At 38.1% G+C, this 25,320-nt stretch overlaps 1 protein-coding gene across 5 annotated transcripts in view; it reads left to right on the top strand.

The window, feature by feature from the left end:
• DSE (dermatan sulfate epimerase) overlaps window positions 1-24,808 on the top strand; it is a 78,414-nt gene extending 53,606 nt beyond the window's left edge. For 3 of the 5 annotated variants that reach the window (XM_070376390.1, XM_070376391.1, XM_070376392.1), the window contains 4 exons: window positions 11,462-11,715; window positions 15,814-16,053; window positions 18,898-19,105; window positions 22,132-24,808. In XM_070376390.1, coding sequence (XP_070232491.1) covers window positions 11,462-11,715; window positions 15,814-16,053; window positions 18,898-19,105; window positions 22,132-23,893 — 2,464 coding nt within the window. In that variant the 3' untranslated portion in view covers window positions 23,894-24,808. Of the gene's footprint in view, window positions 1-11,461; window positions 11,716-15,813; window positions 16,054-18,897; window positions 19,106-22,131 lie in introns of those variants that run through there. The other 2 variants (XM_070376393.1, XM_070376394.1) reach the window with 2 other exon arrangements.
• Window positions 24,809-25,320: the final 512 nt, after the last annotated feature.

The raw sequence follows: 25,320 nt of genomic DNA, 5'->3' as shown, positions 1-25,320 counted from the left end.
CAAAGAACTCCAGTAGGTGCCATGAATGATAAGATATGTCAGTCATAGATCATGTTCTTTAGGTCAAGTGGGGTTGTCCATCATTTCCAAGGTCACCTGCATGGATTGCTAGGTCCTCTGAGACTTATAGAACCTGTGTAGCCCAGACATGCTTTTTCAAAAAAATCAACTCTTCTGAAAGTATGTTCTTCTTTCTTGTGTATTTAGTCATTGTCTTAATCCCTTCAACTTTCTTATTTATGGGAACTGAATGAAAGAAGACTAGATTATCTTCTTATATATATCATCATGTTTTTTGTCTATTATCATACTTTCTCAAGCAACAATAAAAATATATCTTTTGAAAATGTTAGTAAATTGAACAAATATTTGCTTATTATGATTTGGTAGACATTGTAATTTATTATTATATGGCAGGCACCATTATTACTACCATTTATAAATGTATGACTGAACCTTAGCCTATAGGATAATTCATCATTTTAAAACAACTATTGTAGCATATAAAACTTTGGCAATAAATATATCATTAAGGCTTTAGAGTGAAAATGTCTATAATTTATAGAAGTACTATTAGCCCTAAGGAGGGTCTTAAAAAAGACATATTCTTTCTCCTACCGGATTATTAATTTTGAAAAATAGAAATAAATATGTGAGAGGATATGAGAAGAGAGAGAATGAGCAAGAGTGAATGCATCCCTTATTTTAATATCAGACAAAGTAGACTTAAGTATAGAAATATTACTAAGGATAAAAAAGAATATTACATACTTATAAAGGGGTCAATTTATGTAGAAGACAAAACAATCTATATGAAAATGTATTCAATACCAGAGCATTATAATATATAAAACAAAATATGCCTATTTGAAAATTCTAACATATTTTTAAACTAAATAACACAATGCTAAATAATGAATGAGTCAAAGAAATAATCACAATGGAAATTTTTAAGTATTTTGAATTGAATAAAATTAAAACATAGCATTTAATTTGCAGAATATAAATTTGCAGAATATATTTTAAGTAGTATGGTGTTCAATCTTTATGTTAGAAAAGGAAGTATAAAATCAATGATCTAAGTTTCCACCTTTTGAAACCAGAAAAAGAAGAACAAATTAAACACTAAGGAAGCAGTAAGAAAGAAATAATAAAAAGCAGAAATCAATAAAATAGAAATTAGAAAAACAATAAAAAATCAGTGAAACTTAAACCTGGATTCTGGAGATATCAATAGCCAGAAAGATTAGGGGAAAAAATAGAGAATAAAAAGGTTAGCAATATCATTATGGAAAAAAGTACCTCACAGTAAATTCTACAGACAATAAAATAAGGAAAAAAGGAGTATTTTGAACAAATTATGACAAAAATTTCACTAAATTGGCAACTGGAAGAATTCTTAAAAAACCAAAAATCACCAAAGTCCACCAAAAAAGAAATAACCTTGTAGAGCTCTAGTTATTTGAGACACTGAATCTGTAGTTAAAAGTTTTGTCTCTGCCCCTACTCCCACACACAAATTCCTGCTTGGGTGACTTCAAAAATGAATACTATCAAACATTAAATAAGAAACAAAACTGTGTGCGTGTGTGCTAAGTCGCTTCAGTCTTGTGACTCTTCGCAACCCCATGGATTAAAAGCACAGTACTTCCCACCAAGAAGAAGTAAAAATTCTAGATTCAGATAGTCCTGGATTCCGTTCATGACTCATCATTTACCTTAACTATGTGATCTTCAATGAATAATTTTCCTGTCCAAATACCACTTTTACAATCCATGAAATGGGGATATTATATCTAATGTCAGTTTTGAAGATTAAATGAAATAAGTATGTAAAGGGTGTGGCACACACTACGTGCTTAATTAACATGAAGTATAAATTTCTCTTTCCTCCCAGCTATACTTAATTTTGCTTCATGTTGCAAATACCACCCCTTAGTCTCCTGATCAAACCCTTGGAATATGGACTACACGCCAGGCCAGAGTTGAGTTGAACATGCCCCTTGGGTAGCTTGCTCCTGCTCAGAGGCCCCCAGATCAAGTTTCTGTGTATTCCAGGCTTACTTGGCTCTTGTTGGCCGTTCACAATTCACAATTGTCAGGGTCCCACTGTGCTTCACAGACACGGCCAGGTTAGAAATCCACTTCCTTTGGCTAAATGTTGTAGGAATTACTTACAAAATGTAACGTATTACTGACATTTAACATTTATGGCTAGTTTTTATGTTTAACTTCACGGAAAAAAAGATGAATCACAACTGCCATTAGTCATACTTTTAAAAGCCTTGGTAACACAGGACTCTCCTAACTTACAGGAGTTTGTTTCCAAGCATACAGAGGCATTTGGTTGAAAAATGGAATGACTGTCTATCTGGTAACTGTCTTTAGGACACTTTTGAATGAATTGATTTACATTTAAAAATAGAACTGGCCTTATATTAGCGTGTTTTGTTGGTGTGACCAAGTACATGCTGTAGGCAAAGGTGTGGCTTATGTCCAGTAGACATAACTTCAGTGAAGCTGGCAAATGTGAAATTGGTGCTGCTCTGCTCTGTAAAGTTATATTTGGGAATTTCTGAAGAGTTTATCACTGTATTCTACATTCAAATTCTTAATTCCTTTAAATCTTACTTCATTTTCTCTTAAATTTATATTTACATAAACATCTACTGTCTAAAATAAACCAGATTTTTAAATATGAGTCTTCTACTTTATGAATTTACTATATAAATATTTTATAGATCATAAAACTATGTAATATCTTAAAATAAAAAAAAAGAAGGATTATTTTGAGTTCCGCTTTTCGGGAAGGTTTAATAAACAGTGGAACCTCATTCAGACATACCTGTGAAAACACATAAACTTACCTATACCATGAATCAATCAAATCATGACCTTCAAAATGTAGTTACATATGAAAAGCCTGGTATAAAATTGTCAAGCTGTAAAAAGTGCTCGAAAACAGAACTAATAATCAAAATATTATAAAGGGAGTTACATTATCCCATTGTTTCTAGTATTTTAAAAAATAATTTATTGATGCATTTAAATAAATATCAGTGATTTCTTGACAGTTCTGAGGTTTTTGAATATAGAACCTCTGTTACTCCAAATATTCACTTTAACAGTATTTGTCAATGAAATAGTATAAAAATTTAAATGATATTATACAGAGTATTCTGCAAACATTATAGTGCCTAAGGTTAATCTTAGATATCTAAGTATTAATCTTTTCACAGATAATAATTTTCTACAGACTGTGTTTCAGACTACGTTTCTACTAAGACTATATGAAAAAGTTTTTAATATAATTATTTGATCATTTAAAACTCAAATCTATGCAAATGAAAGTAGATGCCAACATTGTTACTATGGTGACTGTTTTATCATTTCATCAAGTAGGCTGTCAAGCTTTTAAGTAATAGGCTCCTTAGAGTGCCTATTTTTGTACTCTTTACGTAGTAGTTCAAATGCGTTTTTGATAATAGAAGCAATCTGTCTCCATAAAATTATCATAAAAATTCTGATTAATGAAGCTACTAATTTTGGAAAGGTTACTATGTCTCTTCCTTTTACAGTCATAACTTGATTTATGGTAACAGCACATCATGATAAATCCTATGCCTTTCCCTATCAATACTGTGTGTTCCAACCTGGGCAATTCATAGTTTCTGTGTTCACATCATTCTTTTTCACATAAATTCACTTAAATTCACCTTTGGAAATATTCTAGGCAGCAGATTTTGTAAATGTTGGACTCAGAATTCTTTTACACTCTTAAAAATTAATGACACTGAACATCAAAGAGCTTTGTTTATGTGGGCTATGCCCATTAAAATTTACCATACGCGAAACTAAATCTAAGAAATTTTAAAAAATATTTATTCATTCATTTGAAAAAAAAGAAGTCAATTTCATATTAACATAGGTAACATATTTTTAGGAAAAAATAGCCAGATTTTTGGAAACAAAATATTCAGTGTGAAAGAGGTCATTGTTTTACACGGTTGCAAATCGTGAATATCTGCTTCTGTGTTCAGTTGGTTGCAATGTAGTATTTAGGTTGAAATACATGAAGAAAATCCAGCTTCATACAGACATGTGACTAAAAAGGGAGGGGTATTTGAGGAGTCTTTTCAGATAATTATGCATAGCTTTGGAGAAGGAAATGGCAATCCACTCCAGCACTCTTGCCTGGAAAATCCCATGGACAGAGGAGCCTGATAGGCTACAGTCCATGGGGTCGCAAAGAGTCGGACACGACTGAGCGACTTCACTTTCACTTTCTTTGATACCATACTAGAACTTGACATATGGTAGTTTTGTATAAGTTAGTTTTATGTGGAATCTGTATTTTATAAGTTAGTTTCAATGTGGATTCTGAAATTATGTTAGTTAATAAGCTCCTTATATATTTTAACTGGTAAAAAGTCCACTGCTATGTTTTGCAGTTAAAATGAATCTTTTATCTTTGCATGGTTTTGTAATGTCATGCCTATTTATTTGAATGTTTATTCTCTGAGTTATTCCCATCTCTGAAATGTTGACACGTTTGTATATGCATGCTAAGCTGCTTCAGTCGTGTCCAACTCTGCAACTCTGTGGACCATATCCTGCCAGGCTCATCTGTCCATGGAATTCTCCAGGCAAGAATACTGGAGTGGGTTGCCATTTCTTTCTCCAGGGGATCTTCCCAACCCAGGGATTGAACCTGCGTCTTTTACATCTCCTGCACATTTGTTATCACTGACCTCATCAGAAAAGTCTTATTAAAATATTGTTAAACTTTTAAGTTCATGGTAACAAGTTTTCCAAAATTCTTTTTTTTTTTTTGATTGAAAGCTCAAATTTTGTCACTGTCAGCAAAACCTTTTCCTTGAACTGGAAGGCTTCCTTGTTTCAAGAGAACTTCCACTTAAATACCCAAGTCTAAAAAACTGAAATTTGTCAGTGAGTCATTCTTTCATGTAAAAATGATATTTCATAAAAAAACAAGGAGCTGGTTGCTCTCTCAACTCAATGCACAATTTCTTCTCCTCATGACAGTTATGTACTTTGCTACCCACAGTGCTTTATACATACTTTACATTTCATCACTCAGGATATTAGATATGTACTAAAAAGGTTGATATTTTATAAAATCAATCATTTTTACCACTTTATGAAGGATATTCTTAAATGAAACTGGGTTTATTAAAGATATTCGTAAGTGTAATTGTTTTTCTTTAAAACTTAGAGTGCATGGCAGTGTGCAGAATCCTACAAGGATTACTAGAGCAGTTCACTGCTCCTACCTGGATTCTTGCTGAGGTGCCAACATTTTTAACCCACTAGTGCTTCTGCATCATCAGTGTGAATATCAATATATAACATCTTTATACTATTATGTGAATAATTTTTATTCATGAATCCCCTGAAAGAGTCTCAAGAGACCCCAGGGGTTCATGGGCCTTAGTTTAAGAACAGCTGTCTAAACAGGTCAAAGTACAGCTTATAAAAAGAGGAATACAGTAAAAATTTTCCTAACTAACCTCTTAACTTCTTTAATTTTCTTAACTAACCACCGCTTAACTGAATTGCCAATGAAATTAACCTCCATGCCTTGTGTAACTGGCAGCAGCCCTCACAGATTGCTGAATGTCAAGGCTGCTGGGCCACCTTCTACTGTGTCTATTCATTTCTGTTGCCACCAGTAGGATTATGTGCTTAGCAAGTATCAGTTGTATTTGTTCTCAAATCAGTTTATGCCACTTTCACTAATACGTTGTTGTTGTTCAGTTGTTCAGTCATGTCTGACTCTTTGCGACGCCATGGACTGCAGCACGCCAGGCTACCCTGTCCTTCACCATCTCCACGAGCTTGCTCAGACTCATGTCCATTGGTGATGCCATCCAACCATCTCATCCTCTGTCATCCCCTTCTCCTTCTGCCTTCAGTCTTTCCCAGCATCAGGTTATTTTCTTCCCATCAGGTGGCCAAAGTATTGGAACTTCAGCTTCAGCATCAGTGCTTCCAATGAATATTCAGGACAGATTTCTTTTAGAATGGACTGGTTTGATCTTGCAGTCCAAGGGACTCTCAAGAGTCTTCTTCAGCATCACAGTTTAAAGCATCAGTTCTTTGACACTCAGCTTTCTTTATGGTCCAACTCTCAAGTCCATACATGACTACTGGAAAAACCATAGCTTTGACTAGACAGACCTTTGTTGGCAAAGCAATGTCTCTGCTTTTTCATATGCTGCCTAGGTCAGTCATAGCTTTTCTTCCAAGGAGCAAGTGTGTTTTAATTTCATGGCTGTAGTTACCGTCTGCAGTGATTTTGGAGCCCAAGAAAATAAAGTCTCTCACTGTTTCCATTGTTTCCCCATCTATTTGTAGTGAAGAGATGGGACTGGATGCCATGATCTTCATTTTTTGAATGTTGAATTTTAAGCCAACTTTTTCACTCTCCTCTTTCACCTTCACCAAGAAGCTCTTTATTTCCTCTTCACTCTTTGTCATACTTGGCTGTCCAGTGGCTCAGACAGTAAAGCGTCTGCCTACAATGAGGGAGACCAAGTTCGATCCCTGGGTTGGGAAGATCCCCTGGAGAAGGAAATTGCAACCCACTCCAGTACTCTTGCCTGGAAAATCCCATGGACGGAGGATCCTGGTAGGCTACAGTCCATGGGTTCGCAAAGAGTCAGACACGACTGAGCGACTTCACTTTCCTTTTTCCTTTCTCTGCCATAAGTGTGGTGTCATCTGCATATAGCTTACTGATATTTCTCACAGCAATCTTGATTCCAGCTTGTGCTTCCTCCAGCCTGACATTTCACATGATGTACTCTGCATATAACTTAAATAAGCAGGGTGACAATATAGCACTGATGTACTCTTTTTGGAATTTGGAACCAGTCCATTGTTCATGTCCGATTCTAACCGTTGCTTCTTGACCTGCATTCAGGTTTCGCAGGAGGCAGTTAAGATGGTCTAGTATAAGAATTTTCCACCATTTGTTGTGATCCACACAGTCAAAGGCTTTAGTGTAGTCAGTGAAGCTGAAGTAGATGTTTTTCTGGAATTATCTTGCATTTTCTATGATCCAATGGGATGTTGGCAATTTGATCTCTGGTTCCTTTGCCTTTTCTAAATTCAGCTTGAACATCTGGAAGTTCTTGGTTCACATATTGTTGAAGCCTAGTTTGAAGAATTTTGAGCATTACTTTGCAAGTGTGTGAAATGAGTGAATTGTGTAGTAGTGTAAACATTCTTCAGCATTGCCTTTCTTTGGGATTGGAATGAAAACTGACCCTTCCAGTCCTGTGGCCACTGCTGAGTTTTCCAAATTTGCTGGCATATTGAGTGCAGCACTTTTAACAGCATCATCTTTTAGGATTTGAAATACCTCAAATGGAATTCTGTCACCTTCACTAGCATTCTTTGTAATGATGCTTCCTAAGGCCCACTTGACTTCGAATTCTAGGATTCTGGCTCTAGGTAAGTGATTACACCATTGTGGTTATCTGGGTCATGAAGATCTTTTCTGTATAGTTCTTCTGTGTATTCTTGCCACCTCTTATTAATATCTTCTGCTTCAGTTAGGTCCATACCGCTTCTGTCCTTTATTCTGCCCATTGTTGCATGAAATGTTCCATTGGTATCACTAATTTTCTTGAAAAGATCTCTAGACTTTCCCATTCTATTGTTTTCCTCTATTTCTTTGCACTGATCACTGAGGAAGGTTTCCTCTTCTCTCCTTGCTATTCTTTGGAACTCTGCATTCAGATGGGTATATCTTTCCTAATACATATAATCACTAATACATTTAATTGTACAGTTTTAATAATCTACAAATAGAATAAGTGTAAGTTAAAAAAAAAAGAATGTTTCTAAATGCTTAAATGCTTTGGAATGACTTACTATAAAAAACTTCCATCATAATTTAATATGGATGAGATTAGAAAAAGTTTAGGGAAAAACTCAAAATTCTGGAAGGATTCTATATTCCTTCACAAATATCTTTAATTTCTTCCTATATTAGAGAAACCAAGGCTGAAAATTGTGTTATTATGTGTTCTTTGCAGGGAAAAATGATGACACTGATCCATAGACCCACATTCAAAGAGAAGGCTTTTGGCTCACCTTCAAAAGATTGGTGGATATGTACATATATATATTTTAAAGTGAGATAAAATTCATAAATTAATATCTATCTTTTTTTATGATTCACCTCTTAATGTGATTCTTTAGTATAAACCGACAAACTGATGGTTAGGATGACACTGAGTAAGATAGATCTTTTACTGCCATTCATGAGCTAGAAGCACATTTCCTTTGGTTTCCATGATAGTAAACTATACTCTCATCTGTAATTACTCTCTGTATCTGCATAAGAATTAGCAAAGAATTTAAATAATCTCTTAGAAATGTAGCTATCACAGGTCAGATTTCATAATGATATAGTGATGCATCTGATGGTACCAGGAACTTTTTTTAAAGATTTTTTTTTATTACATAATTTAAAGTTTTTTTTTATGAAGCATTGACTTACAATGAGGAACTTAAAAAAAAATTCAGTGTACTAGTGTTTTGTTGAATTGGAAACTGCTTAGAATAAGCAGCTGTATGTGGGAGCTTGGACATTGTTTTTTATCTATAAAAGTAAGTTGACTGGTAAGTTCATGGGTGTATCAGACATGTCAGCCTGCAGTAGGTGGTCGCAGCTCGTTGATGTCAGCTTTATCACAACTGGGCACGTGTGCTGTCATTTATAGATGACATGGTTGCAGAGACGCAGGGCTGGGGGAAAAATGCCTTGGGTTCTCTGTCCAGCTCCACGGTCACCATGAATCAGTGAAGACTGTGTTTCTAACTCCCTGGCAGTGAGCTTGCAGTGTGAGTTGTTTTCTTTCCTAGAAATAGGGAATTAATTCACCCTCCTCACAGTCTGTTTACAATCAGTACACACACTGGCAAGCGGACTGGCAGGGTGGCTTTGTCCGTGGCCAACTGGTTAAGAAGCTCATCCACTTCAGTCATGTTAGCGCCAGGCTGTATAATTAGCACAGCTAACCAAACACTGAGATTATTGTTAAATACCAAGCGATTCTTCCAAACTGCTGATTTCTTAATCATCACATATTCACTGTCAACAGTGTGGCCTACAGGCTTGTTCCTTCTTTTTTTTCTTGCTTCCCCAAAAGATTTATTGACAGTTTCCTGTGTGCCAGTCACTGTTATGGGATTGGGGATCCAGCAGTGAATACAGCAGAGGAGAAAAAATAACCCTGCCTTTTAGAACTTCAGTTCTGGTAGAGGATACGTACACATAAACCTGGGCTTCCCTGGTGGCTCAGACAGTAAAGAATCTGCCTGCAATGCGGGAGACCTGGGTTCAATCCCTGGGTTGGGAAGATCCCCTGATGAAGAAAATGGCGACCCACTCCAGTATTCTTGCTGAAGAATTCCATGGACAGAGGAGCCTGGCGGGCTACAGTCCATGAAGGTCACAGAGAGTTGGACACGACTGAGCACACACGTGTCTATTGCGTGTTACTTGCTCAGTCGTGTCCAGCTCTTTGTGATCCCATGGAGTATAACCCGCCAGGTTCCTCTGTCTATAGAACTGTCCAGGCAAGAGTACTGGAGTAGGCTGCCATTTCCTTCTCCAGGGGATCTTCCCAACCCAGGGATCAAACCTACGTCTCTGGCTTCTCCTGCACTGACAGGTGTGTTCTTTACCACTGCGCCACCTGAGAAACCCACACACAGACAGACGTACTTAAATGCCAGGAGGACAAAGACATGAAGAAGGTGAATGAAATGCTGTGGGCTGAGGAGTAACACTGACAGAGTGGGCAGAGAAGGCCTCTCTAACATGATCAGGTCTTTAGTATTGGGTTGGCTGAAAGGTTCGTTCGGGGTTTTCCGTTATGGAAATGGAAATGATCCTATTGGCCAACCTGATATAAAGTCCTAGAGGAGAAACACAATCTAGAAAAAGTAGTCTCTCAGAACTTAAGTTTTCTTAATCTATGTCTGTGGGGTTTGTATGAGAGAAGTATTACATCTAAATTTTCACTGTGCCTGAAATTTTAGCGTCTCTTCTAAATCATGTATCTGGATAACCAACTATAGCAATCTGAGAACCTGTGTCTTTGTCACAGATATTTTCCTATCATACAGTTACTGTATACATTTCAAAATATTATATATATTCATCACTACTTACAAATTACCATAGTTACTATCCTAGCCATTACATTTTGAATCTTAATATCTTAATAAAGGAGCACATATATCACAGTTTTTAAAAATATCTGTACTGATCATTATATTTCAAAATAATACATTTCCTGGTACCCCTATGTATTATATGTTAGGAGTTTTAAAACATATTGAGAAAGAAGCTGAGGCTTTACTAGTTTGCCAAAAAGAGGCTCTGGCATAGAAATGTTAAGCTTTCGTTTAATCCCTGGTTGAGAGCTGTCTTCCACCTCCCACAAGTACAGTACACCCTTCATTTGTTTCCCTCTTTGAGAGATCACTCAAATACATCCTGAACAGATAGGGAGGGTTTCCTGGATCATTCCATAGAACCGTGATTGTGAAAGATCCTTTTTAGCTTCCTGTTTCCTGTAGGCCACATACTATTAATGTATTGGGTTGGCCAAAAAAGTTTATTCAGGTTTTTTTTTTGCCAACCCAATTTTGCAGAATTACATAGCAAGTCAAGCAGACATGTCTTTTTCCTTCCTAGAAAAGGACAATTTTAATACTTCACAGATTAGCTTTTAGACTTCCCTAAAAAAGTGCTTGACGATCCTTGAAATCGATGCAGTTCACTCTGAGAAAAAAATGAGATGCAGAAATCTGAGTTGCAATCAGCTCACTTTACTCACTTACACCAGCTTTCTAGCCACTCTCCTCATCATGATGTTGACCAAGTGCATCTGCCTAGACTGAGAGGACCTAGACTATATACCATGGTACCTTCACCTGGATCAGCCTATGGGAAGTAAGATGGGATATATAAACGCTTTTAACTGTTTTAGCATGACCGTTGTAGAACAGAGCCAAGAACCCTACTGCAGGTAGAAAGGGGAGGGCGAGCACTAGTTAATGGGTTAGTCCAGAGAATTTTGCTCGGCCACTACATATTATGTACTTTCAATCCTTTGAGAATATAAATATACTCTTCTATCTCCCATCAAGAGTTAAAAAAAAACAAACCTAAAAATTAACATTTTAATATTGCCTGAAACTGGAAAGAGAAAATGTTAAGTCTGTGATTTTCACGTTAGACAGTCTTTTATGCTTGTGTCTTACGTGGAGGGAAATCTGTTTTTTATGCCATTAAACCTTCTGGACTGTACCTTCACTTGTGTCCTTTGTTGTTCTGAGAAGTAGATTCTTGAAAAGTGTGCTGACAGCTCTGAGCCGTGTGGCCCTCATTTGCATGGTCTCTTTTCCTTTATAGGTTGGTGAAAGATGCTCCTTGGGATGAAGTCCCACTTGCTCACTCCCTGGTTGGTTTTGCCACTGCCTATGACTTCTTGTACAACTACCTGAGCAAGACACAACAGGAGAAGTTTCTTGAAGTGATTGCCAATGCCTCGGGGTATATGTATGAGACTTCATACAGGAGAGGATGGGGATTTCAATACCTGCACAACCATCAGCCCACCAACTGCATGGCCTTGCTCACAGGAAGCCTGGTTCTGATGAATCAAGGTAGGTACAGCCAAGGAATGCCTTGAACTGACATCAGTCACAGTTACCACGTTGTGAACCAAACATTTCTATAACTAGTCTAAGTACATGGTCACACTTGGCTCCTAACTAAGCCCAGACGATGATAATACTACCTCGGGCACCACGTGGAGAGTTGAGAGACCTCTCTTTCCTCATTTCTGCTTGTTACATGAGCCTGCTTATTACTTTAGTATGCTCTCTTATTGTCCCAAGTCATATCCTTACACACAGGATCAGTGGTGAATATTCCTTTTTTCAATTTTTGACAGTGAAGGCAACCAGCCTGGATAGAGTTTATAAAAGCTAAACAGGTGGTTTATTATTTGAACTGAATATTCCTTACACACAGGTTGTGTGTCAATATATTGCTTCTTTTTTTCCCCTCTAAAGACTTTAAAAGAATCTGTCTAAGGACTTCCCTGGTGGTCCAGTGGTTCAGACTTTGCCTTCCAATGCAGGGCATCCTGGTTTGATCCCTAGTTGAGGAGGTAAGATCCCACACACCTCGGGGCCACAAAACCAAATATAAAACAGAAGCAGTATTGTAACAGATTCAATAAAGACTGTAAAAATGGTCCACATCAAAAAAAATCTTTAAAAATAAAATCAGTTAATCTAGATCATTCAGGTCAAATTTACAGTTGACTTTTATGGACCATATAGCTGCTTTGCCTTATTGTATTATATAATTGCTAATATCACATTTTCTTTCTTTATAATTAAATTTATTTATTTTTAATTGAAGAATAATTGCTTTATAATAATTGTGTTGGTTTCTGCCATCACATTTTCTTTGTTCTTGTAATTGTGACTTAATTACAACTCCTGTTGAGAGACATCTTTAAATAACTAAATAAGGTTGTGTATAAGAAAAATGACCCTTGGTTCACAGTGAATTATTAGAATATTAAATATATACTAATAACTGGAAAATCTAAAATAGTTTAACTCAAAAAAATTTTTTTAATTAAAAAAATTAAAAGATTTTAACTCTTGATTATTTTCCCCATAAGACTTAGTAAGCATTTTGTAGATTATCCAGCATCAGATTTTACCCAAGCCTAAGTTTCTCCCTTGTCATATCAACCATCACTTTTAATTAGGTCTTAGAGGAAAGGAAACTAAAATTAATGGAGCATATGGCATGTGCTAATCCTTGCCCATATTTTATTTAATTCTCACATCAACTATATAAGGTAGCTGGGCTTTGGACCCAATTCTAGCCAAATTCAAACTTCATTGTCTTTCCACTATATTTTGTTGCCTTTCTGAAAATAAAAATTCAGTTTATAGTAACTTAAGGAAAGCTTGACTAAGAGTGTAAATTTTTGCCCCCCACTCTCACGAATACAAACCAAATTTTAAAAGTCAAAAAGCCAGCCACGTGAACACCTACCATCAGACCATTTATAAATCCTCAGGCCTGTGGAAAGATAGCATCATGAATTGGTGGAAGGAACCCTAGAGTGAGCTGGATGGTAGTCTAAGGCCTTGGATTTTAGTCTAGTACAGTTTAATTCCCTTAGATAAATTTTTAGTTCTTTACCAGCAGGAATAGAGCTTATTTCTTCATTCTCCACAGTAGATAAAATTGTTCCAGATGATAAACAGGCACCTAAAATACTGGCTCGAATTGGATCACAGTTTGTATTTGGCCTTGGCAGGAGTTTTCACAGGCATTTGTTTTCTGAGTAAAGTCATGGTTTGCTCTGGGATGCAGTCTTCCAGGGCTTTTCCACAAGCAGGGCCCACAATGATGAGAAGAGGGAGCAGAGAAAAGAGTAGAATCCCTGGTCCTTCACCTCTCTGTTAGTCATCAGGCTTACAGCCCTGGCTTTCTCAGCTGCCTCGCTCTCACTCTAGGAGCTACCTTGGGCACACTGCACCGGTAATTCCATGTGCTCAGAGCAGCTTTGTAGGTCCTGACTGTGGTAGCTTTGACAGGTATAGCTCCCACTGAATTCACATGACACTCAGCAGTGGGAGAATTAGGATTTGGTGGCTCAGTTGGTAAGGAATCCACCTACAGTGCAGGAGACCTGGATTCAATCCCTGGGTGGAGACCTCCTGGAGAAGGGAGTGCTACCCACTCCAGTATGCTTGCCTGAGGAATTCCACAGATAGAAGAGTCTGGCAGGCTACAGTCCATTTGGTGACAAAGAGTCGGACGCAACTTAAATGAACTAACACTTTCACTTTCTGTTCTGCTAACCCAGTCTGAGGCTTGGTACAGAGGGCCCACAGGATCACATGTATTCAGTTTACAAATCAAGTGGAAAGAAGACAGAAATGAAATGTTTAAATGATTACACCATACTTGTAATAAGACCAGGGAATGAGATAAAGAGTCTCATGAAGTTATGATTAAATATCAAATGAGTGTATTAAGTTTGCATTCAGCAGAACAAGTTTAGGTGATGGTTCATAGAACTTTGAAGGATAGATAGGATATGGATAAGTGAAAATAAGGAGAAATCCAGGCAAGATATATGGGTGTTGGAAAAAACACAGGGCAGAACATTAGTAACAACAATATTGGTACCTCGTATGGATAGATTTGAAACTTACAAAGGTAGACATTACCTCATCTCTCCTGGATAAAGTTTTTTAGAAGGAAAAAATAAGGAAAATCAGGTAATGAAATATGAGGAGCAGTGGAATAGCAGTCCTGATTTTAAACATCATTCACATTTGTATCTGGCTGGAGATGGAGGATACAGATGAGGAAAAGATGAAGATGATTGGGATTTAAACCCTAATAATTAGAAAATGGAAATTAAAACCTATCCAGAAGGCTGGTATTTCAGGTGTGGAGCTGGATGGGAGAAGGGGCCAGTTCACAGCAGAGCCTGAGAATGGTGCTGCCCCCATGAGATGAGATCTGGGACTTACTTAGGCTGGGACTTTGGCTTTAGGCTTGGACACAGCTGGTGGTACCTGGGCCTCTGGAAGCCCCCATACCCAGCACATCTAGTAGGCCAAGGTAGAAAGTTCAGCATGGATGACCATGCACATGTCTATAGGAAAGAAATAACAAGTCTACTCACATTAGGAGACTGGGAGCTTAATTTGATCCTTAGGAGTTGTGTATTTTAAATACAAGCAAACAAAACAAACTTTAAATCTAAAGACCCGGGTTCAGATCAAAGCTCTGTTCACTTTTAGTCGTATGCCAGAGGACAAGTCAACCTTTCTGTAATTTTGGAGAAATAGTGCATAATTGAGTTGTTAAAAGGATTAAGTAAGGTTATGTTTGGTGCTATGTAACTTCTTAATGCTACAAAACGTGAGGAATTGTTATTGTTGCCTAAATGCTGGTTTCACAAAAATGATAGAAAAATAGCATTTCTGAGTCAAAAGCATTTTATAAAGTATTTTAGACCTTTAACTCTCAGTTGGGGAAAATGAAAACGGTGGCAGGTGAAGAAGTACTTGAACAAAATCATGTAGCTCATTTCTGGCAGACGTGGGACTCGCAGGTGACTTTTGTCACCTTAGATCACCACTCCAGTGCTCTCTTCACCCCTCTGTGCTGCCTGGTCCGATGCTGTGACATCTAAAAGCACATAAAGGACGAGATGCTGTCTTCTAAGAACAGGATAAGTTGGAGACTGTTCATTTAGCATTTCTAGAATTTGCAGCTTATTACAGATTCTGTAAAATAATGACAACAGTTGTTGTGAAGTGGAAAACTTCAAAAATATTATCAGTTGGTAATTTAGAGAAATTGAATAAAAGCCTCAGTATACATGATCTTTTCTTGCAGGCATGAAGTATGTCAATTTGTAACCTCAGATGTGGTGTGATTTCAATTTATTAATGATTATTAAATTACTGATACTTATTTAAAGGTTTGCCTTTAATTAATAAATGACCTGTATCAAGAACTTCTTAAATTATGGGCTCATCATAAACCTGGATTAGCAAGATGCTGTTTATAACATTGATAAGTAAGAGTTTTACAAAGTGCAATTTGCGTAAAATAGTTAGATAACTAAGAGGGTTTAATTTGGCCACATTTTTGTTTTTGCTTTGTTACATCCTTAGTCATTGTTTTCATGTGTTTTCATCCTTTAGGGTACCTTCAGGAAGCTTACTTATGGACCAAACAAGTTCTGAGCATCATGGAGAAGTCTCTGGTCTTGCTCCGAGAGGTGACAGATGGCTCCCTCTATGAAGGAGTTGCATATGGCAGCTACACCACTAGATCACTCTTCCAGTATATGTTTCTTGTTCAAAGGCACTTTGACATCAACCACTTTGGCCACCCATGGCTTAAACAACACTTTGCATTTATGTATAGAACCATTCTGCCAGGTACAGTAAAGACTTAGAAGTGAAAAAAACTTTATTATAATTTTTTCTGATTATGAAGATGGGTTAGATTAAGAAATGTGGGATTTGAGCCATATTGAGGTTAAAGGGATGTTTTTTTAATCAAAGAATTTAAGAGTTGTATATAGCCAAGAATATTCTGGATGTTAATGTGAGGATTTCTGATTTAAATATTATAAAACGTGGAGTATAACAGATCAAATATAATTTGTAGTCCCATGGTACTTTTATTTTTGTGTGTGTATACAAACTTGGGTACATATACAAACTCTTTTTCATGAACCTAAAAATATAAATATTTATGGTTACATGTTATTTTCCTTTATGTGTAAACCCTAGTTAATCCTATTTATTATTTTTTTTTTTTAGTTTAAAATTTTTTCTTCTAAACTATACAGACATAATTCAAAATAGAGATTACACTTGGAGGTTTAGTATTCTCTTTAAATATTTTGGGGTTTGATCCGTGGGTCAGGAAGATCCCCTAGAGAAGAGAATGGCTATCCACTCCAATATTCTTGCCTGGGGAATTCCATGGACAGAGGAGCCTGGTGGGCAATAGTCCATATTGAAATAAATGGTATAAAATATAGAAAGCTAACCAAAAAACGAATTTCTATGAAACCCCTAATTTCTTGTTGTTATGTTGTAAGCTTTTAAGTAAGCATTTTAAGAGAACTGGCTTTCAAGAGAGAAGCCTTTTATTCTCACTAAATTCATTTCTAGGACAGACTATAACTCTGCTTACTTCTAAACAGGAGTAAATTTTCATCAGGATGGATTTTTCCCCAGTGAAATGCAATTTTTAATTGAGTGATTCTGGACCTACAGCAAACAATCCAGGTTTTAAATCTTTTTGCTCTGGCTATATACACGTGGATTGGCTAGAACCTCCATTATTGCATTAGTTATCAAAAAAATACTACAGAGCCCTCAGAAGAACCATGTTATGATTTGGTTTAGACTCACATTCAGAACCCTATTGTTTTATTGCTTATCCTTGCACATTCAGGAGAAGCCTCTTGTTTCTTTGTTTATCTTGGTAAACACAGGCCATCTAAAGCAAAGGCCTTTAAGGAGCCTCAAAGCTTTGTAATTTGATCTGAGATCTAATAATCCGCCACACTGGGGCTTTGACTTGCTGTGAACTGTGTATATGGCCACTTCCTAAAGTGGAAAAGACAATATAATCACCTTTAAATGGAGAATTCATGTGTTTGTTTCAGTTAGTGAAACAGCCTTTATTGAACATTGATGTGCCAGGCACTATCATAGGCAAGGGATTCAAAGAGTAATAAGACATACCATCTGCTTTTAAGATACTCACAGATTAGCAGAAGATTCAGAAAGTCACAATTTATAATAAGATTTACTTGCTGCCAAGTCACTTCAGTCGTGTCCGACTCTGCAACCCCATAGACGGCAGCCCACCAGGCTCCCCCATCCCTGGGATTCTCCAGACAAGAACACTGGAGTGGGTTGCCATTTCCTTCTCCAATGCATGAAAGTGAAGAGTAAAGTGAAGTCGCTCCGTCGTGTCCGACTCTTAGCGACCCCATAGACTGCAGCCCACCAGGCTCCTCCGTCCAGGGGATTCTCCAGGCAAGAGTACTGGAGTGGGGTGCCATTGCCTTCTCCGAGATTTACTTGGACAAGCATTTACTAATCTGGCAGGAGCAAAAACATTATCTATAAATTATGTAAATACGATCATGCAGGGATTTTTAGAAGGGATTTTGTGTTAAGTCAATCTGTTCTCAACAACATTTTTCCTCTATACTATCTATTATAGTGACAATTATTCCTGTCTGAACCAGAGTTTTCTTCCATTATTCTTTTTCAAGGATGCCTGGAATATTCGGTTCTTACTTGCTTCTGTTTTTCTGACCTATTCCAATATGATCTTTACATTTTTTTTCTCTTTTCTTCAACTTCTGACAGTACATGTGGGCAGGATCTTCTCTGGGAATGGTTTTGTTTTCTTCCTACAGATACTCAGTTTCTCCTCTAACCTTCTAATTTCTACTGTTGTTGTTGTCCATTTGCTAAGTCATGTCTGACTCTTTGCGACTCCGTGGACTGCAGCAAGCCAGGATTCCCTGTCCTTCATTATCTCCTGGAGTTTGCTTAGGTTCATGTCCATTGAGTCGGTGATGCCATCCAACCATGTCATCCTCTGCCACTGTCTTCTCCTTTTGCCCTCAGTCTTTCTCAGCATTGTGGTCTTTTCCCATGAGTTGGCTCATGGCATCAGGTGGCCAAAATATTGGAGCTTCAACTTCAACAGCAGTCCTTCCAGTGAATATTCAGAGTTGATTTCCTTTAGGATTATCAACTGGTTTGATCTACTTACAGTCCAAGAGACTCTCAAGAGTCTTCTCTACTTCTACTGTATTGAATGCCAAATTGAAACACTTCATGTTATTATCTTGGCCTGGGATGTGGGATGTGTTGGTGGAAAAGCTAGTGCTCATTCCAGGTTCAGGGACTCACCATGCACAAGAGGATAGATAGCCCATGTATCCATACAAGTATAATAGCATATGGCATGGACACTGGAAAATGAGGAAGCTGAGCAACACGTAAGCATTCCATTACCACTGACAAGTTGCCACGTAACAAATATATACACAAGGTTTGTGGAAGACCTTTGGAAGGATTTTGATTAATTGGGGTAGAGCAAAAGGATCATGGTTCTGTTTCTTATTTTTATCCTAGAAGACAATTGATTCCAATTTGCAACAAGGATTCAGAATGATTGTTTGGGGCTTTATGGAAGTATGTAGTTTTAAATTTATCTTAATTCTGTCAAACATCTTTCCTCAGGGTTTCAAAGAACTGTGGCTATTGCAGACTCAAATTACAACTGGTTTTATGGTCCGGAAAGCCAATTAGTGTTCCTGGATAAATTTGTCATGCGTAACGGCAGTGGCAACTGGTTGGCTGACCAGATCAGAAGGAACCGTGTGGTGGAAGGTCCAGGGACGCCGTCCAAAGGGCAGCGCTGGTGTACTCTTCACACGGAATTTCTCTGGTATGCTACATTGTACTGGCTTGAAAGAGAAATTGTACCCAGGGGCACCGTGTGTTAAATTTTTTTGCATTAAAAAAAGAAAAACTCATCTCTTCATGCCACCTACACACTCGCAGCTTCTGTTCAGTTCATATTGCAGTATTGAGACTCTGTTAGAAACATTTCCTTCCATTTAAGATCTAATTACTGTTTGCTGTTTTTGCTTTTCTTGTATCAGAGATATCCTTGGCTCACACTTTCATAGATACGCATGTTTTGATTTACATCATTTTTGAAATCATCTAAAGAGAAAAACCACAAAATTTAGACCTAGTTTTTCTGCTAATCACACCGAAAGAAAAAAAAAGGTAGTAAAATGTTTTGTTTTGGTAAATGGAGCATTATAATCTTCTAATAGCAAAGCTGTTACTAAATTTTCAAAACTATTTAAAAGTGTTTGACAGTATTTGACAGTTTTACTTTGATAATAAAAGAACCATGTAATTTTTTTTGCCTTAATCTTTTAAGCCTAGAAAGAGCAGCCAGGGTCTCCTTTTTTAAAGTACTGCCAAATACATTGTTGGCATCCAATAAATTAAAGTTAAAATAAAAGGTACAGAGAATTGGTTAATCATTAATCCCTGATGTCTTTTCAAGCTATTGAAATTTGCATTCAACTACAAAGTAAGCTTGCATGGTTTGATTGCTTCTTTTCATTAAAAAAAAAAATAAACAAGAGGAAGAAAAATATTAGTAGAGTGATAACTGTCATAGTTTAACCATCATTTTTAAGAACAATCTTCACAGATGAACTACATATATTAATATGTAGCCATTCCTGACTCCATTTAGGGGTACGAAGTAATTACTTAATAGCGTCTTCTGCTGCTGCTGCTGCTGCTAAGTCGCTTCAGTCGTGTCCGACTCTGTGCGACCCCATAGACGGCAGCCCACCAGGCGCCCCCGTCCCTGGGATTCTCCAGGCAAGAAAGCTGGAGTGGGTTGCCATTTCCTTCTCCAGTGCATGAACGTGAAAAGTGAAAGTGAAGTCGCTCAGTCGTGTCCGACTCTTCGCGACCCCATGGACTGCAGCCCACCAGGCTCCTCCGTCCATGGGATTTTTCCAGGCAAGAGTACTGGAGTGGGGTGCCATTGCTTTCTCCAAATAGTGTTTTCACTTACCCATAAATAAAAAACCAAGAGAATTCTATAAAGTTGCTTCTAGGAGTTAGATCAATGGTAAGTCTAACTTGGTTCAGAATGTGCCTTTATGGAAATATGAAAACTGACTAAGGGATTTCTCTGGTGGTCTTAGTGGTTGAGGAAGTAAGATCCCGCATGCCGTGTGGCCAAAAAAAAAAAAAAAAGAAATAAATGGTAAATACCTGAAAAAATGACCAAAACCTGAGAGAAGGATGACCAGTTTGCTTATATCTGGATTTGTTAAACCGTGGTAATTAAGCCAACCCTCTACTCAAAGTAGAGGTTTTTGATGTCCTGAAACAAACTCCAAAACAATAGACAAAACAGCGCAAATCAAGTATCAATAAGCCAAACTGCCACAGCTGATGGATTCGCTTTAGAGCCCTAAGAGCTAGTGCAGGTCTGCCTTTCTTCCCTTGAGCAGCAGATCATGTGAACCTGTCAAGGCTATTGTCTGAAGTCACCAAAAGCAAAAAGTCATCTTCATTATTATTTTTACAGCCTTTCTGAATCAAGACCTGTGTTCTTAATCACGGGTTAATTAAGTAATGTTAATTATTGTCTTACTTTGATAATAAACCTGTATCATAAATTAAGATAAGAAATTTATTATTAAAAAAGCATGCAGATTAAAACAAAACAAAACCTTTGGATTTTTGTCTGGATTGAACAATGGGAGGAACAATCATAAATCCCCCCACTATTAGATTGTTTCCTGAATTTCATGCATTTATATTCTTAGGTATTGCATTGACAGTAAATTTTATCTAATATGTGGAGTTGGACTGTATTTAAATTTATTTTTTTAGAGGGGAGGTAAGTACCAAATTTGAATTTCAGTTTTTTGCAGAACAATACTTGCTTATCACTAAGTGATGGTGCTGTGCTGTGCTTAGACACTCAGTCGTGTTCGACGCTGTGACTCCCTGGACTGCAACATGCTAGGCTCCTCTGTCAATGGGGATTCTCCAGGCAACAATACTGGAGTGGGTTGCCATGCCTTCCTCCAGCAGGTCTTCCCAACCCAGGGATCGAACCCAGGTCTCCCACATTGCAGGCAGATTCTTTACCAACTAAACCACCATGGAAACCCAAGAATACCGGAGTGGGTAGCCTATTCCTTCTCTGGGGGATTGTCCCAACTCAGGAATCGAACCGGGATCTCCTGCATTGCAGGCAAATTCTTTTACCAGCTGAGCTACTAGAGAAGCCCACTCAAGGATTGCTAGAGTCTAAATATTTTTTTAAAGATTTTTTTTTTTTTTGATGTGGCCCATTTTTAAAGTGTTTATTGAATTTGTTACAGTATGGCTTCTGTTTTATGTTTTGCTTTCTTGTCACGAGGCATATGGGATCTTTGCTCTCCAACCAGGGATTGAACCTGAACCCCCTGCATAGGAAGGTGAGGTCTTAACCATTGGACCATCAGGGAAGTCCCTAGAGTCTAAATCTTAGTGTGTGGTTTCCTAGAATAGGAGCCCCTCAACTAGAGGTTGGGTGAGCTGCTTAATTCTCTGAGCCCCAGTCTTATTTGGGTGGCAGTTCTGAAATCATTAAGTGAGGAAGGTCCATGTAGAGATGATCAACAGCGGTCATTTCAGGCTCACACCCTTCACAGATGTAAAGGTACACTCGTCTCCCATTCACCAAGGACATTCCTTTACTCATGCTGATTGTGCATGGGTGTTTCAGAAAAGTCCATAATGCAATCTACACTGCCAGTGCTCTGGGTAGCATTTGTGTGTTGTTTCCTCTAGCCACGTTGCCATGTGGCATCACTGTTCTGATATGTCCTTTCACTTCTATCAGAAAATCACGTAATTTTTAAAAATTAATTCTTTCAGGTACGATGCCAGCTTGAAATCTGTCCCCCCTCCCGATTTCGGCACCCCGACATTGCATTATTTCGAAGACTGGGGCGTTGTGACTTATGGAAGTGCGCTGCCTGCAGAAATCAATAGATCTTTCCTTTCCTTCAAGTCAGGAAAACTTGGGGGACGTGCAATATATGACATTGTCCACAGAAACAAATACAAAGACTGGATCAAAGGCTGGAGGAATTTTAACGCAGGGCATGAACATCCTGATCAAAACTCGTTTACCTTCGCTCCCAACGGTGTGCCTTTCATTACTGAGGCTCTCTATGGGCCGAAGTACACCTTCTTCAACAATGTTTTGATGTTTTCCCCAGCTGCCTCCAAGAGCTGCTTTTCTCCCTGGGAGGGCCAGGTCACAGAAGACTGTTCATCAAAATGGTCTAAATATAAGCACGACCCAGCAGCTAGCTGTCAGGGGAGAGTGGTTGCCGCAGTGGAGAAAAATGGGGTGGTTTTCATCCGAGGAGAGGGTGTGGGTGCTTATAACCCCCAGCTTCACCTGAGGAACGTTCAGAGAAATCTGATCCTCCTGCATCCGCAGCTTCTCCTCCTTGTGGATCAGATACACCTGGGAGAGGACAGCCCCCTGGAGAGGGCAGCAAGCTTCTTCCACAATGTGGATTTTCCTTTCGAGGAGACGGTGGTAGATGGGGTCCACGGAGCTCTCATCAGGCAGCGAGATGGCCTCTATAAAATGTACTGGATGGATGATACTGGCTACAGTGAGAAAGGAACCTTTGCCTCAGTGACATACCCTCGCGGCTATCCCTACAACGGGACGAACTACGTGAATGTCACCACGCACCTCCGAAGTCCTGTCACCAGGGCAGCTTACCTCTTCATAGGGCCATCCATCGATGTTCAGAGCTTCAGCATCCACGGAGATGCTCAGCAACTGGATGTGTTCGTGGCCACCAGCGAGCATGCCTACGCCACTTACCTGTGGACAGGAGAGACTGCAGGGCAGTCTGCCTTTGCGCAGGTCATTGCTGACCGGCAGAAAATTCTGTTTGACCGGAGTTCAGCCATCAGGAGCAGCGTTGTCCCGGAGGTGAAGGACTACGCTGTTCTGGTGGAACAGAACCTGCAGCATTTTAAGCCCGTGTTCCAGCTGCTGGAGAAGCAGATCCTGTCCCGCGTCCGGAACACAGCCAGCTTTAGGAAGACTGCCGAGCGCCTGCTGAGATTTTCAGATAAGAGACAGACCGAGGAGGCCATCGACAGGATTTTTGCCATATCACAGCAGCAGCAGCAGCAGCAGAGCAAGTCCAAGAAGAACCGAAGGGGAGGCAAGCGCTATAAATTTGTGGATGCTGTCCCTGATATTTTTGCACAGATTGAAGTCAATGAAAGAAAGGTTCGTCAGAAAGCTCAGATCTTAGCACAGAAAGAACTGCCTGTAGATGAAGATGAAGAAATGAAAGACCTTTTAGATTTTGCAGACATAACATACGAGAAACACAAAAACGGTGATGTGATGAACGGCCGGTTTGGCCAGGCTCGGATGGTGACAACGACTCACAGCAGAGCCCCAGCTCTGTCTGCCTCGTACACCAGACTGTTTCTGATTCTCAACATTGCTATTTTCTTTGTCATGTTGGCAATGCAACTGACTTATTTCCAGAGGGCCCAGAGTCTTCATGGCCAAAGATGTCTCTATGCAGTCCTTCTAATAGATAGCTGTATATTATTATGGTTGTATTCTTCTTGTTCCCAATCACAATGTTAGTATTGAAACTATAAGTGGCTTGATTGTTTTGTGGTCACAAGTCTATGCAAAAAGAAGAGAAAAATTCATTGCCCTAGTTTATTACTGGATTTTTTTTTCAGATTCTTTTAACAAATTAAGGGGAAAGTACTTCCACATAAGAAACCAGGAACATGGAGAACTCAGTATGCATAGAGGCAAAGAATTAGGAATAAGGGTAACTTGGTTGTCACACAGTGTTTCTGGAAATGTTTGTTTTGGCTGATTTAGGAATCCATATAATACTACTCTTAAAAGAAAAAAAAGTCTGGTTTTAAGTACTGTTTCTTTTTAAGAGAAAGAGATAGAATTGGATTTTATTAATATTAATTTAATGCTTTTAGCACTCTCCAGATACTATTTTATGGAAAGACCCAGGCACACAATTCTGAAAAATACAGAAAGTTTTTTAATGTTGTAATCATGTTGAAAATAAATGTTGGTAGGTCCTGGTTATGATGGTGTCGACTTCCTTGGAGAAAAATTCATGTGAATAACAGTGTCTGCATATTGGGTTATTGTTCAGATAACATGGTAAAATGATGGCAAAAGGTTGTTAAAAACTTGAGATATATCTCCAGCAGAAAACATATATTAATGAATGAACATTTCCTTGATGATGTTGGTTTCTGCATACACATAATTGACTGCTTTTACACATCCATTGGTTGTTCAGTAAGTAAAACAATTACAGATAACTTAACTTCCTATTTTCCTTCTATGGACAACTGTTACAGACCCAATGACTAACTTCAAAATAAAATATTTTATATTTGACTGTTGATTTCGGTACCAAAGAAGATGGGGAAGCTAAAATTTGAATATAATTCTCATGTTTTTTTAATAGAAAACTTTCTCTAAGTTTATTTTGCTAAATAAACATCATAATTGTGATTTTTCTGCAGTGTCTTTCTTTTTTCCATTCCATTCCATTTCCATTCCATTCAACATGTATTCAACAGTTTTGAAATCTTTGAAGAAAACTGTTTATTTGAACTTGCGTTAATTAAGCATAAGTTGGAATAAGCAAAATAAGTTGCTTATTTTCTTTTTTGTTGCTTAAACATATTTTAAACAGTTAGACAAAAGCCAAACTCTGATATTTAGGTAATATCAAACTTTAAAAAACTATTTTTAAAGTTTTATTTAATTCGATAAGAGCAAGGGCTGCTCTCTGGTTGCAGTGTGCGGGCTTCTCATTGTGGTGGCTTCTCTTGCTGCAGAGCACAGGCTCTGGGGCACTCAGGCTTCTGTAGTTGTGGTGCTCGGGCTTCGTTGCCCCGAAGCATGTGGGATCTTCCCAGACCTGGGATTGAACCACTGTCCCCTGCATGGCAAGATGTATTCTTAACCAGTGGACCACCAGGGAAGCCCTGTACCAAACTTTTAAAACATAAAATTTTTGAATT

Source organism: Bos mutus, chromosome 9 (assembly GCF_027580195.1).
Source record: "Bos mutus isolate GX-2022 chromosome 9, NWIPB_WYAK_1.1, whole genome shotgun sequence".
Lineage (NCBI taxonomy): Eukaryota > Metazoa > Chordata > Mammalia > Artiodactyla > Bovidae > Bos > Bos mutus.
Note: the sequence above shows the minus strand (reverse complement) of the source record. Positions and strands in the feature narration are given on the sequence as shown.